The sequence below is a fragment of the Bubalus bubalis genome, chromosome 18 (genome assembly GCF_019923935.1).
Source record: "Bubalus bubalis isolate 160015118507 breed Murrah chromosome 18, NDDB_SH_1, whole genome shotgun sequence".
Lineage (NCBI taxonomy): Eukaryota > Metazoa > Chordata > Mammalia > Artiodactyla > Bovidae > Bubalus > Bubalus bubalis.
Window position 1 is genome coordinate 48,273,636 of NC_059174.1, and position 15,748 is coordinate 48,289,383.

The 15,748-nt window shown below is 50.9% G+C and overlaps 2 protein-coding genes and 1 non-coding gene across 4 annotated transcripts; 1 reads left to right on the forward strand and 2 right to left on the reverse strand.

The window, feature by feature from the left end:
• The first annotated feature begins 36 nt into the window (after positions 1 to 36).
• NFKBIB (NFKB inhibitor beta) lies at positions 37 to 10,648 on the forward strand. Its single transcript, XM_006068688.4, has 6 exons — positions 37 to 318; positions 7,998 to 8,103; positions 8,185 to 8,518; positions 9,304 to 9,392; positions 9,483 to 9,755; positions 10,506 to 10,648. Exons 1-6 carry the CDS (start codon positions 140 to 142, stop codon positions 10,599 to 10,601), a joined length of 1,077 nt encoding a protein of 358 aa, XP_006068750.4. The 5' UTR covers positions 37 to 139; the 3' UTR covers positions 10,602 to 10,648.
• Positions 2,562 to 2,634, reverse strand: TRNAG-UCC. Its single transcript has one exon. It is a non-coding gene; the product is annotated as a tRNA-Gly (tRNA).
• Positions 10,649 to 10,741: 93 nt separating the features above from the next.
• On the reverse strand, positions 10,742 to 15,632 carry CCER2 (coiled-coil glutamate rich protein 2). 2 transcript variants are annotated; one of them, XM_025269086.2, is made up of 5 exons: positions 15,091 to 15,632; positions 12,804 to 12,844; positions 12,568 to 12,655; positions 11,723 to 12,225; positions 10,742 to 11,081 (listed from the first exon to the last, which is right to left on the reverse strand). In XM_025269086.2, exons 1-5 carry the CDS (start codon positions 15,164 to 15,166, stop codon positions 10,992 to 10,994), a joined length of 798 nt encoding a protein of 265 aa, XP_025124871.1. In that variant the 5' UTR covers positions 15,167 to 15,632; the 3' UTR covers positions 10,742 to 10,991. The 2 variants fall into 2 exon arrangements, with proteins under 2 accessions (XP_025124871.1, XP_006068749.1); XM_006068687.4 differs by having other exon boundaries at positions 13,095 to 15,632.
• Between the last annotated feature and the right edge of the window lie 116 nt (positions 15,633 to 15,748).

Genomic DNA, 15,748 nt, shown 5'->3' on the forward strand with positions numbered 1-15,748 from the left:
CTTACTATTTAGCCGGCTCTGATTGGATGAGTCCCGGGGGAGTGTTGGGGAATTCCCAGCAGGGCGGAAGCGCCAGAATTCCAGGCAGAGCCCAGCGACTGGCGGGCAGCCGCTGGGGTCCCCTGAGGCTTTGGGGGCTATGGCCGGGGTCGCGTGTTTGGGGAAAGCTGCGGACGCCGATGAATGGTGCGACAGCGGCCTGGGCTCTCTGGGTCCGGACGCGGCGGCCCCCGGAGGACCTGGGCTAGGCGCGGAGCTGGGCCCGGGGCTGTCGTGGGCGCCCCTCGTTTTCGGCTACGTCACTGAGGATGGCGACACGTGAGTGAACCTTAGCCTGCCCCACCGAGCCTTAGGATCCCACATCTGATTCCCTGTTAGTCCCTGATACTGATTTTCCAACCTCTTAATCCTAAATCTGTCTTCTAATGCTTACTCTGACCTCTAACCCCCAAGTCTAACCCTTGATAAAATCAGTTTCCAAACTAGTTTTTATCATAACCCCGTCCTTTCTGAAACTCTGGTCCTCAGAGTTTCACATCCATTGATTGATTCCACATTCAAAGTTCAATTTGAGCTTCCTGACCCCAGTCCTGTGACCTAACTTAAAACTATAGCTCACAGGCTCCTTCTGACATCTCACCTCCAAATACGATCTTTGATCCTTAGCTCCTAATTTAGGAGCTTTAAATTTTGATTTCCAAAATTAACATTTGGCTTTTGACTCTAAGGTCCCACTTTCTGAGCACTGATCTTCAAATCCTACATTGAAAGAGAAAATGTAAACTCTGTGACAGCAAGGATTCGTCTGTTAAACAAGTTATTTATCTAGCACCTACAACGTTTCAGGCCCAGTTGTAGATGCTGGCGATAAGGCAGTGAAGAAAGTACAACAACTTATGCCTTGTGGAGTTTACATTCTAGTGTGGGGGTCTGTAAATGGAAGGGCAGACAGACTGACAGAAAGGACGAAAGGAACGGTGGGAGGAACAAAAAAGAAAGAGAGAAGGAAAGAAAGAAACAGAAAGCCGTATAGACACGAAGTAATAAAGAGAGAGAAGAAACAGAAAAATGAAAAAAAAAAAATGGTTTGTCAGAAGACAGTAATTTCCTTGGTGAAAAATAAAGCAGGAAAGAATGAGACAAGTAGATTATCTGGGGAGAACATTCCAGGTAGAAGGAACAACGTCATAAAGACCTAATTGAGGGAATGTACCTGGGGTTTTTGTGTGTTGTGTTTACTGCTATAGCCCCAGTGACAGAACTGCCTGACCCATAGGAGGCACTCAAGAAACACCGATCTTCTCAGAGAACTAGCTGTGGTTTCATTTATTTTCTCTCTCTTTTTTTGCTTTCTGCTGTGTTTATCTCTGTTTTGACTTTCGTTATTTACTTTCTTCTGCTTACTTTGAGTTTATTTTTGTTCTTTCTCCAGTCTCTTAAGGTGAAAGCTGAGGTCATTGATTTGAGGCCTTCCTATTTTTCTAATATAGGTTTCATGTAAATTTCCCAAAGTAGTACTTTAGCTGTATCTCATCAATTCTAATGTGCTGTGCTTTCATTTGCACTTAATTCAGGATAGTTTCTAATTTCTCCTTTGATTTCTTCTTTGGGCGGTGGATTATTTAGGAGTATGTTATTTAGTTTCCAGATATTCCAAATACCTTCCTTTTATTGGTTTTTAGTTAAATTCTATTGTGTGTGCCGTTGAAAAGAATGTCCATTATCTTGTCGTTGAGTGTAGTTCTCCAGGTGTCAGTTAGAGGTTGTGTAGATTTCTTTTCAAAAACTTTTTATTTATTTATTTTTGGCTGTGCTGCGTCTTTCTTGCTGCCCATGGACTTTCTCTAGTTCCGGTGAGCTGGGGCTCCTCTAGTTGCGGTGTGAGGGCTTCTCGTTTTGGTGGCTTCTCTTGTTGGGGAGCAGTGTCTCTAGGGCACAGGCGCAGTAGTTGCTGCGCATTGGCTTAGTTTCCCCGAGGCATGTGGGGTCTTCCCGGATTAAAGATTGAGCCTGTGTTCCCTTGGCAGGTGGATTCTTTAGCACTAGACCACCAGTAAGTCCTGTGCTGGTTTCTTTGGTTCTTCTCTTTTTCAAGTCTACTATATCCTTGCTGGTAATTTCTGTCTATTTGATCTATCAGTTATTGAGAGTGGGATATTGAAATCTTCAATAATAATTGTGGATTTCCTTGTTGTTTTATCAGGTTTTCCTTCATGTGATTGGATGGTCTGTTATAAGGGGTGCAAATGTTTTAGGTTTATTGTGTCCTCTTCCTGAACTGACCTCTTTATCACTGTGAAATAATCTTCACTATCCCGGGTAATATTCCTTGCTCTGAAATCTACTCTCATTTTAAAAAACTCCGACTTTCTTTTGACTGACAGGCGTTAGCATGGTATATCTTTTTCCATCTTTTCATTCTTAACCTAGTTTTAAATTTATTTGAAAAGCTGTCGCTTGTAGGCATCATATAGTTAGGTTTTGCTTTTTTTTCTTTTTTTAATGTTTATTTTTAATTTATTTGGCTGCATGGGCTCCTAGTTGCAGCATGTGGGATCTTGTTCCCTGACCAGGGATTGAACCCTGACCCTCTGCATTGGAAGTGCAATGTCTTAACCACTGAACCATCAGAGAAGACCCTAGGTTTTGCTTTTTTATCCAGTCTGACAGCTTCTCCCTTTTTTAACATTTGTGTTTATTTAGCTGTTTATTTTTGGCTGCACTGGGTCTTGGTTGCTGCGCACAGGCTTTTGCGAGTGGGGTTTGCTCTCAGCTGTGCTGTGCAGGCTTCGCACAGTGCTGGTCTCTCTTATTGGGGAGCACGGGCTCTAGAGCACACGGGCAGTTGTGGCATATGGTGTTAGTTGCCCCACAGCACCTGGAATCTTCCCAGACCAGGGATCAAACCCATGCCCCCTGACTGCCAGTGCGTTGGCAGGCGGATTCTTAACCACTAGACCACCAGGGAAGTCCAGTGTCTACCTTTCAATTGGAGTGTTTAGACTATTTGTATTTAATTAATTATTGATATGGTTATGTCTGTCATCTCGTTGTTAGTTTTCTGCTTATCTCTCCTTTGTTTACCTTTTTTTTCTGCCTTTTGGAATGAGCGAATTTTGTTCCATTGCATTTCTTTTGTCAGCTTGTTACCTTTTACTCATTATTTTTTATTTTAGTGGTTGCTGTGAAAGATAGGTTGGCAAACTGGTCTCCAGGCAAAATCCCGCAAGCCGCCAGCTTTTGTATGGCTGTGAGCTAAGAATGGTTTTTTACATTGTTAACTGGTTGGAGCAAAGTCAAAAGAAGAACGTTTCATGGCAAGTGAAAATTACATGAAATCCAAATTTTAGACTCCATAAAGTAAGTTCTGTTAGAATCCAGCCATGCCGCCCATTCATTTATCAATACATATCAATGGCTGCTATTGTATCCTAACAGCAGAGCTGAATACTAATAGACAGACCATAGCATCCACTAAGCCTGAATTATTTATCTGGCCCTTTACAGAAAAGGTTTGCTGACTCCTGCTTTAGGGCATATAGTGGCCTGTGGGCTTAGTACACGCTCCCTAACCAGGGATCGAACCTGCATCCCCTGCATTGCGTGGCAGATTCTTAACCACTGGACCACCAGGGAAGTCCCCACTTTAGCTTTATTATGTGCCACCTTTAAGTGCTGTTGTGCTCCTTCTCATAACATAAAAGAACCTTAGAATTGTGTGTTTCCATTTGTCTCTTCCTGGCCTTTAGTGTGTTGCTGTCATAGACTTCCTTTATCCGTGTATTCTAAACTTCAGACGTTGTTGTTATTTTTGCTTAAACACTCATTTCTTTTTAAGACCTATCAAAAGATAGGAGATTTACATATTGAGAAAGAAAAAATCTTATGTACTTACCCATATAGTGACTCTTTTCAGTGTTCTTTATTCTTTCATTTTCCATATTTTTGTTTGATGTCATGTTCCTTTTTGCTTACAAGTTTCGTTGGACGTTTCTTGTGATGTGGGTCGGCTAGTGATGAGTTCCGTTAACTTTTGTGTAGTTGAAAGCATGTATTTTTGTCTCCGTCTTTGAAAAATATTTTGGCTGAGTTAAAGAATTCTAGGTTGACAGCCTGTCTTTGAGTACTTTAAAGAAGTGGCTCCGCTGTGTTCTCTTGCATTATTTCCTTTGTGAAATCTGCCGTCATGCTTATTTTTATTCCTCTGTACTTAAGGTATCTTTTCCTCTAGCTGCTTTGAAGGTATTTGTCTTTATTGCTGGTTTCGAACAGAGTTTCCATGTTGGGCCCTGGTGTGTGTGTGTGTGTGTGTGTGAAGTCGCTTTCGCTGTATCCGCCTCTTTGCGACCCTATGGACCAGAGCCCACCAGGCTCCTCTGTCCATGGGATTCTCCAGGCAAGAACACTGGAGTGGGTTGCCATGCCCTCCTCCAGGGGACCTTCCGACCCAGGGATCAAACCTGTGTGTCCTGCGACTCCTGCATTGGCAGGCAGATTCTTTACCGCTGAGCCACTGGGGAAGCCCCATGCTTCCTTCAGTTACAGGTATATCGGGCTGCTTATATACAGATATATCCCGTGGCTCACTGATGTTCTTTCCATTTTTAAATATTTCTCTTTGTTTTTTTGTTTCATTCTGGACAGTTGCTATTGTGAAGTCCTGAAGTTTGCTAATCTATTTTCTGCAACATGTAACCTGTTGTTAATGCCATCCAGCATATTTTTTATTTTAGGTGCTGTAGTGTTTTTTGTTATTTTTTTAAATATTTATTTATTTGCCTGCACCAGGTCTTAGTTGCAGCATGTGGGATCTAGCTCCCTGATCAGCGATCGAACCCGAGCCCCCTGCATTGGGAGCACAGAGTCTTAGCCGCTGGACCACCAGGGAAGTCCCTGTGTCTGATCTTTTTGTTCGATTTGAGATGGGCATGAAACCTGGTCCATGTTACTTCTTCTTGGGAGGGAGTAGAAGTCCTACTTAGTAAACATTGGAGACTTCCCTGGTGGTCCAGTGGTTAAGACTCCTTGCTTCCATTGCAGGGGGCGAGGATTCCATCTCTGGTTAGGGACCTAAGATCCCATATGCCGCACAGTGCAGCCAAAAACAAAAAATGAAATAAAACACCAAAGAAACAAAAAATACCAAACCAAACCAAAGCAAAACAAAAAAACACATTGATTAAATAAATTTGCTGAATTAACTCTGACCTGACCCTCCCAGATTCCTGACAGCTGGTTCTAGAGCTGTGGGTCATCATGCTTCGCACAGTGGGTCCTCCACGTTTGTTGAAGGAATGAATGCAAGAGTGCTTGTCCTCATAAGAAGGAAAACAAACAAACAACCCGTCCACCCACCAAAAAAACAAAACCCAGTTCAGTTCAGTTCAGTTGTTCAGTCGTGTCCGACTCTTTGCTACCCTATGAATCGCAGCACGCCAGGCCTCCCTGTCCATCACCAACTCTTGGAGTCTACTAAACTCATGTCCATAGAGTCTGTGATGCCATCCAGCCATCTCATCCTCTCGTCCCCTTCTCCTCCTGCCCGCAATCCCTCCCAGCATCAGGGTCTTTTCCAGTGAGTCAACTCTTCACATGAGGTGGCCAAAGTATTGGAGTTTCAGCTTTAGCATCAGTCCTTCCAATGAACACCCAGGACTGATCTCCTTTAGGATGGACTGGTTGGACCTCCTTGTAGTCCAAGGGACTCTCAAGAGTCTTCTCCAACACCACAGTTCAAAAGCATCAATTCTTCGGCACTCAGCTTTCTTCACAGTCCAACACTCACATTCATACATGACCACTGGAAAAACCAAAGCTTGACTAGACGGACCTTTGTTGGCAAAGTAATGTCTCTGCTTTTCAATATGCTGTCTTGGTTGGTCATAACTTTCCTTCCAAGGAGTAAGCGTCTTTTAATTTCACGGCTGCAATCACCATCTGCAGTGATTTTTGGAGCCCCCCAAAATGAAGTCTGACATTGTTTCCACTGTTTCCCCATCTATTTCCCATGAAGTGATGGGACCAGATGCCATGCTCTTAGTTTTCTGAATGTTGAGCTTTAAGCCAACTTTTTCACTCTCCTCTTTCACTTTCATCAAGAGGCTTTTTAGTTCCTCTTCACTTTCTGCCATAAGGGTGGTGTCATCTGCATGTCTGAGGTTATTGATATTTCTGCCGGCAATCTTGATTCCAGCTTGTGCTTCCTCCAGCCCAGCGTTTCTCATGATGTACTCTGCATAGAAGTTAAATAAGCAGGGTGACAATATACAGCCTTGATGTACTCCTTTTCCTATGTGGAACCAGTCTGTTGTTCCATGTCCAGTTCTAACTGTTGCTTCCTGACCTGCATACAGGTTTCTCAAGAGGCAGGTCAGGTGGTCTGGTATTCCCATCTCGTTCAGAATTTTCCAGTTAATGTGATCCACACAAAGGCTTTGGCATAGTCAATAAAGCAGAAATAGATGTTTTTCTGGAACTCTCTTGCTTTTTCCATGATTCAGCAGATGTTGGCAATTTGATCTCTGGTTCCTCTGCCTTTTCTAAAACCAGCTTGAACATATGGAAGTTCACGGTTCACATATTGCTGAAGCCTGGCTTGGAGAATTTTGAGCATTACTTTACTAGCATGTGAGATGAGTGCAATTGTGCAGTAGTTTGAGCATTCTTTGGCATTGCCTTTCTTTGGGATTGGAATGAAAACTGACCTTTTCCAGTCCTGTGGCCACTGCTGAGTTTTCCAAATTTGCTGGCATACTGAGTGCAGCACTTTCACAGCATCATCTTTCAGGATTTGAAAGAGCTCAACTGGAATTCCATCACCTCCACTAGCTTTGTTCATAGTGATGCTTTCTAAGCCCCACTTGACTTCACATTCCAGGATATCTGGCTTTAGGTGAGTGATCACACCATCGTGATTATCTGGGTCATGAAGATCTTTTCTGTACAGTTCTTCTGTGTATTCTTGCCATCTGTTCTTAATATCTTCTGCTTCTGTTAGGTCCATACCATTTCTGTCCTTTATTGAGCCCATCTTTGCATGAAATGTTCCCTTGGCATCTCTAATATTCTTGAAGAGATCTCTAGTTTTTCCCATTCTATTGTTTTCCTCTCTTTCTTTGCATTGATCGCTGAAGAAGGCTTTCTTATCTCTCCTTGCTATTCTTTGGAATTCTGCATTCAGATGCTTATATCTTTTCTTTTCTCCTTTGCTTTTCGCTTCTCTTCTTTTCACAGCTATTTGTAAGGCCTCCTCAGACAGCCATTTTGCTTTTTTGCATTTCTTTTCCATGGGGATGGTCTTGATCCCTGTCTCCTGTACAATGTCATGAACTTCCATCCATAGTTCATCAGGCATTCTATCTATCAGATCTAGTCCCTTAAATCTATTTCTCACTTCCATTGTATAATCATAAGGGATTTGATTTAGGTCATACCTGAATGGTCTAGTGGTTTTCCCTCCTTTCTTCAATTTCAGTCTGAATTTGGCAATAAGGAGTTCATGATCTGAGCCACAGTCAGCTCCTGGTCTTGTTTTTGCTGACTGTATAGAGCTTCTCCATCTTTGGCTGCAAAGAATATAATCAATCTGATTTTGGTGTTGACCATCTGCTGATGTCTATGTGTAGAGTCTTCTCTCGTGTTGTTGGAAGAGGGTGTTTGTTATGACCAGTGCATTTTCTTGGCAAAACTCTATTAGTCTTTGCCCTGCTTCATTCCGTATTCCAAGGCCAAATGTGCCTGTTACTCCAGGTGTTTCTTGACTTCCTACTTTTGCATTCCAGTCCCCTATAATGAAAAGGATATCTTTTTTGGGTGTTAGTTCTAGAAAGTCTTGTAGGTCTTCATAGGACCGTTCGACTTCAGCTTCTTCAGTGTTACTGGTTGGAGCATAGGCTTGGATTACCGTGCTATTGAATGGTTTGCCTTGGAGATGAAAGCAAGCAAACTGTAAAAAGAATACTTGGCCTCTGCCTTCTGACCCTGGTCCTCGTCCTCAGGGCACTGCACTTGGCGGTGATTCATCGGCATGAGCCCTTCCTGGACTTCCTTCTAGGCTTTGCAGCTGGTACCGAGTACCTGGACCTGCAGAATGACTTGGGCCAGGTGAGCCGCCCGTGGACAGCGTAGGGCGTGGGGCCCAGGATTCTCAGTATGGCCCCTCATCCCTGCCTTCTGCTCCTGCAGACGGCCCTGCACCTGGCCGCCATCCTGGAGGAGGCGTCCGCAGTAGAGAAGTTGTATGCAGCAGGCTCCAGTGTGCTGGTGGCGGAGCGTGGAGGCCACACGGCGCTGCACCTGGCCTGCCGCGTGGGGGCCCACGCCTGCGCTCGCGTGCTGCTCCAGCCTCGTCCCCAGCGCCCCAGGGGAGCCCCCAAAACCTACCTCGCTCAGGGCTCTGACCATACCCCTGACACCGACCACACCCCTATTGCCCTGTATTCTGAACCTGACGTGGAGAAAGAAGAGGATGAGAGTGAAGAGGACTGGAAACTGCAGCTGGAGGCTGAAGACTATGAGGGTGAGGGTCCCCAGTCACCATGAAGGGCCCAGGCTCCCAAGAAGAGCGAGGGCAGCTGGGTTCAGCTGGCTCTGGGCTCAGCTCTCCTGATGCAGAGCTTGGCTCCTTGGGAAATAATCCCAGTAATAATAATAATACTCAAGGGACCCAGGCATCAGGACCAAGGATGCCTGCTCAGCCCCAGGTTATTGAGAACCACAGGCCCCAGCCCACCTGGGACAAGGGAACTTAAAGGCCAGGCCCTCTGAAACTCTGGCGACTCAGGTTCCCAGAGGCTGATATCGGGGTTCAGGGACAGCCGTCTTCAGCCAGACCTCATGGGAAAATAGATTCTGTCTACCCAGGGCCCTCGCATTGGAGTCTTAGCTACCCCATATCTAAGCCCAACTATTCAATACTTGGGATCAGACCCCCACCACAGGTGGAAGGTGAGGACCCAGGGTTCAGGGCCCACCTCACCCCCCAAGGACATGGACCCAGGAATTTGGGGACCTGATTCTTTGTAAAGTAAGACCAAAGACTCAGGTCCCCTGTCTGAAGCCCCTGGGCTCTTCACCCCTAGCCTCCAGACAACCCCACAGCCCAGGCATTGGCACTGCCAGCAAGTTCCAGATCACCTGAGACTTAGGGATTTGGGATACAGGGCCTCTTTGATATACCCAGGAATGCAGAAGTCAGACCCAAACTCCATCAACCTCAGGTCACAAAACCTTCCCTGAAGATAGTGGCATTGGGGGCCCAGTGTCCTCCCCTCCATCATCTGACATCAGTCACTCTGTCCCTAGGCCACACCCCACTCCACGTGGCTGTCATCCACAAAGACGCAGAGATGGTCCGACTGCTCCAGGAGGCAGGAGCTGACCTCAACAAACCCGTGAGCCGCCCTACGGAGAAGATGTGGCAGGGTGGGGGGTCGTCCTCGAGTGGGGCAGGACCCCAGTGACCTCTCTGCTGCACCCCTCAGGAGCCCACCTGCGGCCGGAGCCCCCTGCACTTGGCCGTGGAGGCCCAAGCAGCTGACGTGCTGGAGCTTCTCCTGAAGGCCGGTGCTGACCCCGCCGTCCGCATGTATGGTGGCCGCACCCCACTCGGCAGTGCCACGCTCCGGCCCAACGCCATCCTCGCGCGCCTCCTCCGTGCTCACGGAGCCCCAGAGCCTGAGGACGAGGACAAGCCTGGCCCCTGCAGCAGCAGCAGCAGCAGCAGCAGCAGCGACAGCGAAAGCGGGGATGAGGGCGTGAGTCAGGAGAGAGCGGGCAGCCCAGCTGGGGGGCCAGGGTAAAAGCGGGCAGGTGGAAGGGGGAGAGGAGACATTATGTAGCTCACTGAGGCCCACTGACATTGGGGCTGCTCTGATTAGAGAGCTCAGGCAGCCGTGCAGGCAGTATCAGGGGAGACCTGGACAGGGGTGGTGGGGGGAGCTCGGGCACCGGTGGGTGAGAAGTGAAGGCAGTGGCAGAGGCAGAACTCAAGCAGAGAGAGAGAGAAGACCTCGGTTGTAGTGGTTGGTAAAGATAGGCAGCAGAGGATGGCTGCAGGAGATTTTTTTTCGGGGAGCAAGAGCGGGAGAACGCAGGCTGCGGGAAGGTGACCTTGGGCAGCAGTGATACGAACACTGGCAGTGGTGGGGAACGACCTTAGCCAGCGGGGAAGGGGCTTCCTTGGAGAGCCCAGGCGGCGAGACATGACTGTGGGCAGGGGTTGTCGCTGACTGGCAGGGGTTGAGGAATTTGGGTAAAGGCAGAGAGAAGTGGGGCAAAGGGGGAGACCTCCCTGCGGCAGCTGAAGGACTTGCGAGGCCGCGGGCCGGGAGAACACAGGTGACTTTGGGAGAGGTGGCGAGAGAACTAGGAGCTGGGATTTAGACTTAGGAGCGGGGACCTCGGGCTTCGACGCAGCACCCGGTTCCCACGGTGGGTGGGGGAACTTGGGCAGTGGGCAAGGTGGCAGCTGCCTGAGCCCCTCTGCCTGGCCCCTCTGCCCCCAGGATGAATACGACGACATCGTAGTCCACAGTGGCCGGAGTCCCAACCAGCTACCTCCCACCCCAGCGTCAAAACTGCTCCCTGATGACCCCATCTGACTTAACTGTTAATAGTTTCCAATTTAATAAAATGTCAGTTCCGACAACCAGTGACTAGATCAGCGGTCACCTTCCCAGGCCTCCAGGTCGTTCCTGAGCCCCTGTCCCTCTAAAATCAAGTGCGATGCCATCAGCCTCGGTGGTTTTCTCTGTGCTTTATTCACTCGGGGTCGGGGGTTGGAGCGGGTTAGGGCATCTGGGCTGTGTCCTGAGTCAGGCGGAGCCCAGCCCCTCTACCCAGCTCAGACTTGGCCCCTCAGGCCTGGTTTCAAGGCACACCCTTCTCCCCGCTCCTGCCCATTGGGGAGCAGGGTGGGTTGACAGGTTGGGGGTCAGCAGTACTAAGCTGTATAGGGTGTGTGGGGGAGGAGGAGGATGTGAGGTCAGGGGTCAGCCCCCCCTCCTGAGCTCCTCTCGCAGCATCTCCGTCACCTTCTTCAGCTCATTGCTCATGTGCTCCAGCCGCTCCACATCATGCCCCTGGCGGCAACAGAAACAGGGTCTCAGCACCCACCTTCAAAGGCAGGCCACCTCAGTGGTTGTCCACAAATGTGGGCCAGGTCCGTTCACACAGTGGCAACCGCAGCGGTCTCCCTGGTCATTGTGGACTACGATGGTGACCCCACTGGTTGACCCTGGAAGAGTCACGTGGGCTAACATGGCCAGCGATGAGGCCCACGGTGTCTGCCATAGCCAGTGCGGCGGACAGAGGACTAGCAAAGGCACTCAGCTTGGATGCCATGACCCACCTGCGAGGTGAGGGCCTTTCTGTCAGTGCTGCTGGTCGTGGTGGCAGCTGTACCTTCCACGGCCCGCCAGTGGCACCCGCCTATGGCCCAGGGAGCCGGGCACAGCCGCTACTCTTCACGGGGCCAGCACACTGGTCACAGACTAGCAATGGTAGCTAACTCGGGCACTTCTGAGCAATAAGGGTGGCTTCTTGGTTGCTGAACGGGGAGTAGGCGTGGAAGCCCTCCTGGTCAGGTGAAGGCCCCGCTTAGGTGTTGCTACCTACTCCTTGTGTCAGCCTGTTCATGGTGGATGTTGCTGTTGGTGACTACTTGGAAGGATGTCCACTGACATCTGGTCTACCCTGCTCCCCCATTGCCGCCTCCACTCACCTGCCTGTCTGAAGCCTCTTCCTTCTCCTCCTGCTGGGGCTCGGCTTCTGGCTGACGGGAGTGGTGGTGGTCCTCAGGTCTCTCTCCGCCCGCCTCGACCCCCTGCCACAGGCTGCGGCCCTCGCCCAGCACCTGCACTCCCTTCTCCTCTGCCTCGAACTGGGCCATCTCCTCATCACTGGCCTGCTCTGCCACCCGCTTCTGGGGGCCCCTGCCGCCCTCCAGATGCTTCTTCCATAGGCCCTCCAAGGTCTCCATGGGCCCCCTCTTCTTTTCTTCTTCCTCCTCTTCGTGGTCCTGGTGGAGCCGGCTGTGGAGCTGCTCACGGACAGCCTGTTCCCGCACCTCAGACTTGTCGGTCCTTTCTGCTGCCTCCTCCTCTTCCTCGTCCCTCACCTCCTGACTAGACCTCATCTTCCCAGCCTCTGGCTTTTTAAAATCCCCAAGCAGTAGGCCGTTCTCTTCAGTGGACCGACAGCCATAGGGCTCTGTCTCACACATTTCTGATGGAAAGAGGGGATGTTCTCTATGCAGCTAATCAGGAGACAGACCTAGAGGAGTTCCGGGGGGTGGGCTGCCCAAGGTCCCCCAGGTGACAGCCCAGACCTGGGAGAGGAGGCTCAGTACCGGGAGACACTCTGCCCCCATCCTGTACCCTTGCAGGGAGCCCCAAGGGTGGGGCTGTGGGCCAGGCTCCTTCAGTCTGGACACGCTTAACGGTGCCGTGCCAGTCCAGACAGTGGCTTTGGGATCAGAAGGGGATGCCACTGCCTCCAGGTAGCCCTGGGCAGACCCCTGGTGGGGCGGGGGCTCCTAAGAGGAACTGGGGTCTGAGCCCCCCTTACCTCTGTGGAGGAGAGCCAGGCAGGGGCCTCGCCTTGCCTGGCCCAGCATCAGCACTTCTGTGACCACCTCTGCCAGACAGCGCGTCAGCTGGGGGTGAAGGATGAAGGGTCAGAGGGGAGATTGAGGGCAGGGCAGATAGGGAGAATGAGAGCGTAGGAGGGTTGGGAGATGGAGATGGTGGAGGGGGCTGGGGTCCCAGGGAGATGAGGTGGGGTGAAAGGGCCACAGTCCTTACCTCCTCCTTGGAGGGTCTGGGTGCCAGGGGAGCCGCAGTGGCTGTGGGGGAAGGAGGTGGGTGCTGGGCTCAGACCCCGGGCACTGTCCCTGGTGCTGATTCCAGCTCCGAGGTCGTCCCGGTACCCACAAGTCCACTCCCCCAGCCACCTGCCAGGGGCACTGGCTCTACTTGGAAGCTCAGTCAGGAAAGCTCTAGTCTGGCCCCACTGGGTGCACTGTCCCCATCCCTGGTCACCTGAGTCCCTGCTCCCCCAGCTGGCTGCTCTTTGCCCTGATCTCGGGCACTCACCAGCCCCCAGCAGCAGTGCCAGCAGAGCAGGCAGCAACAGCAAGAGCAGCATGGTGGACCCTTGGCGCTGCATGGTGGGGCGTCCAGACCAGGGTCCTTGGCGCTGTGTGGCTGGGGTGGCAGCTCCTTATAACCCGCACCTGCCCTCCCCTGTTGAGTAGCCCCCACAGGAGAGGAAGTGATATCACCGCCTCCCCCTTGCCACCTGAGGCAGGGCAACAGCTGTGGGGCAGCGAGACACCTGTCTGAGACCCTCAATTATTCATGGGGGCCCACTGCCCTGCACCCTCCTCTCCAGCTTCCAGCCCCTGAATGCCTGCTTGGAGGGTGAGGGCTTCCCTTCCCACATAAACAGGGTCTGACTGGGGCTTCCCTGGTGGCTTAGACAGTAAAGAATCTGCCTGCAATGCAGGACACCCGGGTTCAATCCCTGGGTCAGGAAGATCCCCTGGAGAAGGGAATGGCTACTCACTTCAGTATTCTTGCCTGGAGAATCCCATGGACAGAAGCTGGCTATAGCCCACAGGGTCACAAAGAAGTGGACATGTTAGCACGAGCTTAAGGCCCCGCTGGGAGGTGGGACCTGCTCTGAATGCAGAGGCAGCCACTTACAGACCATCCTCAGGCAACGCCTTGCCTTCTGGAAAGCAGGTCTCATCAATCTACTTCCTCAGAGTTGTAACTGGACCCCACCTGAGTCCCAGCTCCTCTGCTACCAGCACTGCAGCCCTGGGACAACTGCTTCATCCAAGACCTGTTAACTCACTTGTGGAACGGGGCTGGTGACAACCTATTCCACAGCTGATGGGAAAGATTAAAGTGATGCACATACATATTAGCTTGGGCGGTGCCTGGCATGGAGAACTACACGGGCCCGAGCTCCTTCATCCCAGTAATTTTTCTTGGACACACTATATGTCCAGTCCTCTTCTAGACACTGGGGTTACAACAGAGAATGAGGCTACGGGCAAACCTCCCTGGCCTCTTGGAGTGGACATTTAAGAGGGGAAGACAGACAACACTCAAGGAAGGAGGAGGGACTTCCATGGTGGTCCAACGGTTAAGAATCCGCCTTGCAATGCAGGGGACACAGGTTTAATCCCTGGTCGGGGAACTAAGTCCCACATGCCCCGGGGCCAACCAAGCCTTCGAGGCAACTTCTGAAGTCCACCTGGGTCACAGCTAGGGAATCCGCGCACCACGATGAAAGATCCTGCATGCCGAAAGTAAGATCAATGCTGCAACTAAGACCAGAGGCTGCCGAATTAAAAAAAAAAAAATCTGCCTTCTAATGTTCCAATGCAAGGGATGTGGGTTTGATTACTGATCAGGGAACTAAGATCCCACATGCCATGGGGCAACTGAGCCCTTGTGCTCTGGAGCCTGCGTACCACACCTAGGGAGAAGCCTCCGCACTGCAACCAAGACCCGACACAGTCAAAAAATATTTTTAAAAAAGGCAAGGAGGAAATGGCTGTGGCGCATCACAGGAGCACGGCAGCTACAGCCTGGGGTTTTTGGCCAGGCTGGTCAGGGGAGCCCTCTCTGAGGAGGTGACATTTGGGCTAAGGCCTGAAGGATAAAATGCAGGCAATCTCACAAGATTTAGGGGAAGAACAGCTAGGATAGGAAAGAGTCGAGCAAGTGCAGAGGCCTGAATTGGGACTGAGTCTGAGCGAACAGGCAGGCAGGTTGGGGGGCTGGCCAGAGCACAACAGGGAAGAGGCCGTCAGAAGGGGAAGGAGGGAGGCAGTTCCTGGGGGCCCCGGTGACAACTTGTCCTTCCCTCCTGGGGAGATGGAGCCACAGGAGGGCTCTGAGCAGGGAGGCACATGACCTGATGCAGTTGCCCACAGGGTCCCTCTGGCTTTGTGTGGGGGTACAGAAAGCAAGAAGAGGCTGCTACGATTCTCCAAATGGGAGATAAGGATGGACAGGACAGCGGACGAGACAGCAAAGGCAGGATTTGGGAATTTTTTTTTTTTTTAAGATTTACTTATTTTTGGCTGCACTGGGTCCTCATTGCTGCATACAGGCTTCCTCTGGTTGTAGAGAGTACAGGTTCTAGGCATGCAGGCTCAGTGGTTGCAGTTCTTGGGCTCCAGAGCTTGGGCTCAGTAGCTGTGGAGTACAGCCTTAGTTGCTCCATGGCATGTGGGATCTTCCCGGACCAGGGATTGAACTTGTGTCCTCTGCATTGGCAAGTGGATTCTTAACCACTGGGCAACCAGAGACCCCTGGAAATATTTTGAAGGAGGAGCTGCCAGGGTTTGCTGAAGGATGGGATGTGGGTGTGAGAATAGCCTAGGATGACTTGAAGTGCTGCAGTTGGAGGAGCTGCAGAAGCAGTTCCAGGTATGGAGATGGGGGCTCCAAGGGGAGGAGTGGGTTCTGGCTTCACCGAGTTCAGGCTGCTTCCCGCCCCACCTAGGGCTGGGAACTGAGGCGGAAGGTTAGGTGTGAGGTGCCACTTATCCCAGGGTCAGGGGAGAGGCCTCAGCATCCTTTTTGTTCCCTCAGTGACCCCCAACTACCCTCTACATGCCCCAGGAGTGCTGGACACTTCTGGCATGGTCCCTGTAGCCACAGACCCCTGGATGGTTCAGCACCTCTGAGAAACTGGCCAGCATCCCTGGCAAGTCGGCCAGGCCACC

What these genes read in the sequence shown, in the direction of transcription:
- NFKBIB (XM_006068688.4), top strand. Translation starts at nt 140, where the DNA reads ATGGCCGGGGTCGCGTGTTTGGGGAAAGCTGCGGACGCCGATGAATGG. An exon ending in TGCAGAATGACTTGGGCCAG is followed by an intron (nt 8,104 to 8,184) that starts GTGAGCCGCCCG and finishes CTGCTCCTGCAG; the next exon opens with ACGGCCCTGCACCTGGCCGC. An exon ending in GGAGGCTGAAGACTATGAGG is followed by an intron (nt 8,519 to 9,303) that starts GTGAGGGTCCCC and finishes CTCTGTCCCTAG; the next exon opens with GCCACACCCCACTCCACGTG.
- CCER2 (XM_025269086.2), bottom strand. Translation starts at nt 15,166, where the DNA reads ATGCCTAGAACCTGTACTCTCTACAACCAGAGGAAGCCTGTATGCAGC. An exon ending in CCCAGTGCAGCCAAAAATAA is followed by an intron (nt 12,845 to 15,090) that starts GTAAATCTTAAA and finishes CTTCCCCCACAG; the next exon opens with CCACTGCGGCTCCCCTGGCA. An exon ending in CCAGACCCTCCAAGGAGGAG is followed by an intron (nt 12,656 to 12,803) that starts GTAAGGACTGTG and finishes CTTCACCCCCAG; the next exon opens with CTGACGCGCTGTCTGGCAGA.